Source organism: Emydura macquarii, unplaced genomic scaffold (assembly GCF_026122565.2).
Source record: "Emydura macquarii macquarii isolate MOO-44397 ecotype Brisbane River unplaced genomic scaffold, CSIRO-AGI_Emac_v2 contig_767, whole genome shotgun sequence".
Classification (NCBI taxonomy): domain Eukaryota; kingdom Metazoa; phylum Chordata; order Testudines; family Chelidae; genus Emydura; species Emydura macquarii.
In genome coordinates, this window is record NW_027130904.1 from 563,332 (window position 1) to 570,563 (window position 7,232).

The 7,232-nt window shown below is 39.5% G+C and overlaps 1 protein-coding gene across 3 annotated transcripts in view; it reads left to right on the forward strand.

Annotated features, from left to right (window-relative positions):
- PLGRKT (plasminogen receptor with a C-terminal lysine) overlaps positions 1–4,626 on the forward strand; it is a 48,775-nt gene extending 44,149 nt beyond the window's left edge. For all 3 annotated transcript variants that reach the window (XM_067543047.1, XM_067543046.1, XM_067543048.1), the window contains exons 3-5: positions 107–237; positions 1,275–1,384; positions 4,369–4,626. In XM_067543047.1, the coding sequence (XP_067399148.1) occupies positions 107–237; positions 1,275–1,384; positions 4,369–4,490 (363 nt within the window). In that variant the 3' untranslated portion in view covers positions 4,491–4,626. The remainder of the gene's footprint in view (positions 1–106; positions 238–1,274; positions 1,385–4,368) is intronic.
- The last annotated feature ends 2,606 nt before the right edge of the window (positions 4,627–7,232 follow it).

Sequence of the window (7,232 nt, forward strand, 5' to 3'; positions counted from 1 at the left end):
TCTGTCTAGGGTTTTGTGTTGATTGATTGAAAGATTTAATTAAACTTTTAGATTATAAATTACTTTGTTTTGTCTAATTTCTCTTTTCTTTTTCACATACCCTCAGCTGGAAAGGCAGCTACTGATGCAGAATCAAATGCGAGAGAGACAGATAGCCATGCAGATTGCTTGGACAAGGGAATTCCTCAAATATTTTGGAATATTTTTTGGACTTGCTGCTGTAGGTCTAACAGCTGGGTATGAAGTTTATTATCTACCAGAAAATTCAAGTAAATTAGTTGTAGTGATTCCTCAGTGGTTGTTATCTTTCTCTTGCTTATTCTTAAGTACACATGAATTTGATTTTTGAGGGGTTTGGTTTTTTACAATTTTGATTTATATCAGTGTTTATTTTAAGCATTTTTCTATTTTTAATCTATTTAAATTTTCATCTTGTGGGAAATTATGAGGGAGGTCAGACAATAATTATTTAATAACAGTAGGCATTGAGATTTAAAAAGTTAAAGCTTTATAACAGTTAAAACAAATTGTCAAAGTCACATGCCAAAATATATAAAGTAAATATTCTTAAAAGCTTATGCCCAAATAAATGTATTAGTCTTTAAGGTGCACAGAACTCTTGCTGTTTTGTTCCTATTGGTCAGATTAAACAATACTTTGATTTAAGAAGACTGTTTTGCGTCATTTTATTCACCACTGATCATGAGCTCCTGAAGGGAAGAACTGCAAATACCCAAATCTAGTCAGACCAGCTGGGTAAGCATGGTCAATACACCGGGTACTGAAGCCCTAGGACTCAGTCAGTGACTGGGAAAATCTTGGGATTCCACAATGAGAGAGGTTAAGGCATGAGGGGGGGCATTCAAAAGACCATACCCCTTTTCTGGTCTCTGGTCTAGCCCTGTAATGATGACGTGTAGCAATCATGTACATACTACTATAAACCAAAATGTATATAAAAAATAGCATGTACTATGACATCAGATTATTTGTTCCCCAACACACACATGCTGAACCAGCACTTTTAACTATTCTTGAGCACAAGAAATGTCTTTCATTTCAATGTTTGTTTTGTTTGTTTATTTATTTAAATAAATGTTCCTTAAAATGTGTATAAAACCTGAAACAGGTAATAGTCTTCTGAAATATAATTGCTTCTGTCTCTACAGTAGCTAAATACCTTCTGTGTGATTAGTGAAGCTTTTAGGCTGCTGCTGATCTTACAAAATTTATTGTTATTCCCTCCCCCCCCCCCTTTTTTTTTTTATGAACAGAGCAATAAAAAAACGGAAACCAGGACTGTTCCTTCCAATGGTTCCCTTAAGTTTTATTCTTGCCTACCAGTATGACATGGGGTATGGGACCCTTCTACAAAGAATGAAAGGTATGTACATTGAAGTCATGAGACTTAGTCCAGACGATGCTAGTCTTGATTACAACGGACCATGCCTGTCCCTTTTGCAGTCCCTTTTGTCTTATGGCAAGTACCTAAGCTCATTACTTCATTCTCATTTTTGTCTTCCTTAAAGTCAGAATTGTTTCCTTCTATCTGAGCTTCCCCAGAAGAGAGTTTTCAATCCTAATAGTCTTCACCTCCAATTCAGGTTGTCTTAAGTAAATACAAAATTTGAGAAAAATCAAGAGAAAAATCATAATTAATGTTAACTGGAATATAAATACATCTGGACTAATACTAACAATTTTAGAAGGAGTGACAGATTTAGTTCTCTCCAGTTTCTGTTTTGAAATTTAACAAAACAGTCACCCTACCTATGAGTGTAAGTGAAACGTACAGGTGCACTTCTCCAATGAGTTAGTCTTAATCATGTGCATCCTAGAGAAATACCTGTTGATGATGATAGATGATAAAGCCTATCAAAAGTGACAAATTGAAAGTAACATTGCATATGTTTGGCCTTTCTTTTGACACTAAAGCAGGAAGGCAATGAGGAGCTATTAGTGTATATTTAGACTTGGATTAAGAATATTCAGCTCTTGAATCAAGTTAGTGATCAGTCCAGATAACTTTCTGTTAAGCACAGATATGAGGCAGGTGCAATAACATCTAATGAAAAATACAAAATACTCAGCTATAAGATTTATTTTCAAATTCTATACAGCATCAAGCATATATGTAATTGCACACAAAACTACCCTAGAAGGACATTTTTAAGGTTGCAAAGTTAAGCACTCAAAAGTTAGGAAATACCAGAATTATGATTGCCTGTGCAACCTTAATTTGGCCTCCATCTATATATGAATTATGACACAGTCATACATGATCACCAACATAGAATTGATAGTTTTGTGTTAAGAGCAGTAAATAAGGCCTGGGGCTATACACTGAACAGTGAGGATAAACACAATATTAAATAGAGTCTCATTAAGTGAGCATTATCCATCCAGTGCATTGAATAAGACAGGGGGTCCTGTGGGAAAAAATAGTATGATCATGTAATTAAAGATTGTATTAGGGACAAGGGAGCTGAATTAAGGATGCATCAGCAACTTTAATTCTAGTATTTCTTAACTTTGGAGCACTTGATATTCAATCTTAATGTTCTTTTAACATAGTATTTGGTAATTTCCTAGATTTTTAAAAAAGCAAACTGAAAACAGAAATTCCATCATGTTACCCACATGGGCCATCAGCCAGATTGGAATCTTTAGATCTACTGCACACATCTGTCACTTAAACTAACTGAGTAAATCCTCTACGTGGAATTACCCTAGAGGGGGACAGGACATATTGCCAATGAATTTCACAATGTTGGCTGACTGCAGACATTTTGGAATCTTGGTATCCATTCTAGACTCTGGAGGAGAACATTCTCAATGGGAACAGACTTTTCTGTCCTGTCCCTTCCAATTTGTCTCAGTCAGAATTGTCTCTTCCCCACTCTGGCTGCTGTCACTATCTCCACTCCTCAGGCTTCTCATCCCAGTCTCCTTGCCCTGCATGTCCAGTTCTCAGCCTCTGGACTCTTTTTGTCCCAATCTCCATCTCCTTTCCCAGTCCCCCCCGTCTCCCTATCCCCATTTTACTTGACTGGCCAGGCCCACTTCCCAGCCCACTTCCCCACTTCCCAGCCCCTTGTTCAGTCTGCCTCTTGCCCATCATGTGCCCACTTTTCCTGTCCCAACTGCTTACCAATCCATCTCCCTCTGCAGGCTCCTTATTCAGTCTGTGTTCCCCCCAACTCTTTTCCTTGCCCAGCCAGTCCTAGTTTCCCCGCTAGCTCCTCATCCTATCCCAGTCTGTCCCCCTGTGTATTGACATTTAGCTGAGGTTAGTCCCGCTTTAAGCAGGGGGTTGGACTAGATGACCTCCTGAGGTCCCTTCCAACTCTATGATTCTGTGACTCCCAATCTTCACCCCCATCTTCTGCTCCCAGTTTTTCTTTCTTATCCACTCCTCTTCTTGTCTCAATTTCCTTGCCCAGCCAGTCCTACTCCCCCACGAACAGCTCCTCATCCCATCCCAGTCTACCCCAACCCATGTATTGGCTCCAAGTTTCATGCCACCCTCCCCACCATCAGCCTGAAATTAGATCAGTTCTTCCCCTCTCCTGGCTCCAGTTTACTCCCCATTACAGGTCTGGCCCTTGTCTTTGCATTCAAATCGGACAGTTTACTCCTTCACTCTGCCTGACTCATCAGGAAGGAGTGGGAAGTAATTGAGAGTACAGGAGACAGTCTGTTTCTGTTTTGGTGCTTGGCCCACAGTGGACCAGAGCTTTAATTGCCGGGAAAGTCCCGCTCAGTCCTGGGCTGGAGCATGCTCAATGTGGACAGAATTGTAAGAAAATATAGCTGAGAAACTCGAGCATGTCTTTATTGAGCATCTGCAAACTGCCATTTTTCAAAGACTTATAATTTTGCCAAATTTGGGAGGATTTTCATTAAGATGGTAAAAGCATATCCCTGACACAAAGGACATCTACTACATTTCATATCCCTGCTCCAAAGCATTGGAGCACTAGAGCTTCTCAAAGAAAAGGTTACCAGAATTTTTTAACATAGGCAAAAAACATTTTTCCTTTGCCTTGTTTTTGAAATGGCTGAAATTTTCTAAACAAATTTAGCCTAAAGCAGACACATGGCATGGAAAATTTCAGCCCAAACATTTTAACATTTGGCAAAATTTTAAGTAACTGAAAACAAGGTCTTATAATGAGACGTTTTGGGCAACCTTAAAAATAAGTGGTAGTACCTGCTCCACCTATAATACATTATTTGAGTAAATATCTAATATTCTTTAGTTATTCAGCCACTCATACAAAATATATGCAGTTTCTCTGAAAACTCTTGTTTTTTGTTCTTATAAGGGTGCAGAGATGCACTTATATCGCATACTTTTTTTTAAAGGTGAAGCGGAGAACATTCTTGACACAGAGAACACCTTGCTAGAAATGCCGAAAGGACCTCTCACTTTTGAAAGCCTTGAAAAAGCCAGAAGAGCTCAGAGCAAGTTCTTTATAGAAAAATAAGTAGACTGTAACAAATCAGTGTTTCAAAAGACAAAATTATTTGTTTGTAATCATATTGGTGACATAAAATCTGTCAAATTATTAAAGTTTTGAGAACACAATCTTTTTAAAATAAAATGAATTTCATTTAAAAATAGATATTTTCTAAGGCAATGTTTTTTCTTTTAATATTTTATGTATTTACTGCAAATATTTTTAATGTCAGTAGTTCTTGTTCATCTCCTAGAATGAAACATCATGAATTCCCACTCTTCAATTCTAACTTTATTACCACTGTTTGAAAATACCTCTTTCCTCTATAACCAGGGACTAAAGAACTGGCCTATAGACTATAGCGCTTTTTTTCCCCCCCCCTCCAAATTTAAGTATCTACATCTAGTTACCTACAACTGTATTTAGGCATCTGTTCAAAACATGGGCTGAGTTTTCAGGCATGCTAGAGTATCCACAGCTTAAACTGACATCAGTGGGAACTGTAGGTGCTCAGCAAAATCAGGCCATTCTTTTTAGCTGCTGAATTTTACGCATGTGAAGCTTGCCAGCTTTGCTCCAAATTTTAGTATAAAGAACTTTTATCAAAGAAGTTCAGAAATACAGGTGTCACTAGCTAACTGTGGATATGGTCTACACAACAAAAGCTGTGCAAATAGCTTGAATCCAGCTAGTGTGGGTAACAATAGCAGTGAAGACAGCACAGCACAGGCTTCAGCATGGTTAGTACAAGCCCTGCATGGACCTTGGGTACTTACTCTACTCACTATCCTGCTCTGAAGCATGTGCTACACTGCCTTCATTGCTGTTAACTACACTCAATGGATTTGAGCTAGCTTGAATAGGCTAGTCTGTGCATCTTCCAAGGAAAATGCTATACTGATACAGGACACTGAGCCTAGAAAAAGGTGGAGTTGGGTGTGCTAAGCGGGACTGCCCAGGGGGCATCAATGTGAGTTGAAAGGCATACATGGAGAGAAACAGAAAGAGAGCATATTGCGAGAAGTACAGTCTGGTTCTCCAAATCCAGAGATGGAGGTAACCGAGCCAGATGAAACATACCAAAGCTTGCAAGGAGATTCGAAGGGTTAGATAAGGGGAAATACGTGAGGAGACTCTTAATGTATTTACATTTTGCTCTGCATGCGTTATATCTATGGGTGAATTATGGTTTGTTTTGAAGATGCTGTTTATGTCTCATCAAACTTACCCTTTAGGAGCCTGTGACAGTATAACTTCAGCTGCCAAATCCCTTTGGGCCGGTCATATTAACATGGTTGGAGTCTGCCCTTCAGAGATCCTGTCCCAGAGAGGTTGAACTACATGATTCTGCCTAGAGAGGGATGAAGGCAGCATGGCCTACCCCACAAGGGTGCAAAAAACGATTTGCTCTGGAACTGTGACACCACTTTTTTGCTCCCTTCTCCTCCTCCCCCCATCCCCAAATAAAAGCCAATACCAAAAATATGCTGCTCTTCTCTCTTTGAAACTCAAATGGTCTTAGCTGCAGGACTTCCTCCAGCATATCACAGAGGTTGGTCTTGTTTGTTTGTTAGTGAGGCGGTCAACTTTGGGACAAGGGAAAATATCTGCCAGGGGCCTGGCCAGCCCTGACCTGAGAGAACCACCATCCTAATCCTACCATCCTAATTTTTCTCTCCTGTGATGGCTGATAGCCATGTTTCCTGAATCAGTGTCACTCAGAGCTGGCAACTATTTAGGAGAAAGTGGGAGGTAAGTCATAATAAAAAAGTTAAAATTCTACCTAAACCTCACCAGATATCTAGGGCTGTCTTTCTCTTCCCTCATCAAAACACCCACCTCTTCCAATGCAGCCTGGTTCTGATCCACAATGCTATCTGCTCTACCGCCTGGCTAGGTCAGACTTGCCCCACTGCTCCCTTACTAATCCACCTTCCTACCCCATCCTCACAACTCTAATTCTGACAATGCACTTCCAGAGCATGGGCTAAGGTTTAGAGGAGGGGCATAGTAATAGTATCTGGGTACTTGATGCTCTCCCTTTTCCTTTGTGAACTTGGATGAATTATTTAACTCTCTGTATCTCTGTTTTCCCATCTGTAAAATGGGGATGATGATTCTTACTCTAATTACAGCTCACATAGGTGGCTGTGAAAATCAATATTTATGAAGTGCTTTGAAATGTTTAGATGGAAGGTTCTATAAGAAAATGTGAAAACTATTGTCATGAAGTGGGATGTCTGTCTGTCTCTATACATACCACTGCCCTTTATTGAATAGGATCACTACTGCTCTGTCGTATCATAGGTTCTAACAGCCGAAAGATTCCTCTTTATCTCCTGTAGTTGGGGTCTGTATGTTTGGAGCAGGAAGAGCTCAGTTCTATCTATCCTGAGCTCTGCAGTTCCAAATTACCATAGTGTGCAGCATGCCCAGTTTTAAAAATGAAGCCCTGACTATGCCACACACACAGAAATTCCTCTTAAAATGCATCAGTATAGCAAAATTATTACTATTGTATTTCTGATCTAGCTCCTACCCAACTTTGCCCCTTTATTCAATAGAATTTACTTCTATTAGCTTCTATGTTAAGATCTTGACACTGCAGATAAAACATTTTTCAATTACATTAGATGAGTTGGACATGGTTCCCTTAGAAGTTCTCTTCTAGTGGTTGCTGTCTGTTGTGCCCTGGGAGAAGTTTTTCACTCACCTCCTGACAAAATAACTATCCTCTGTTTACTAAGGAGGCACCCATTCCCTTTTACA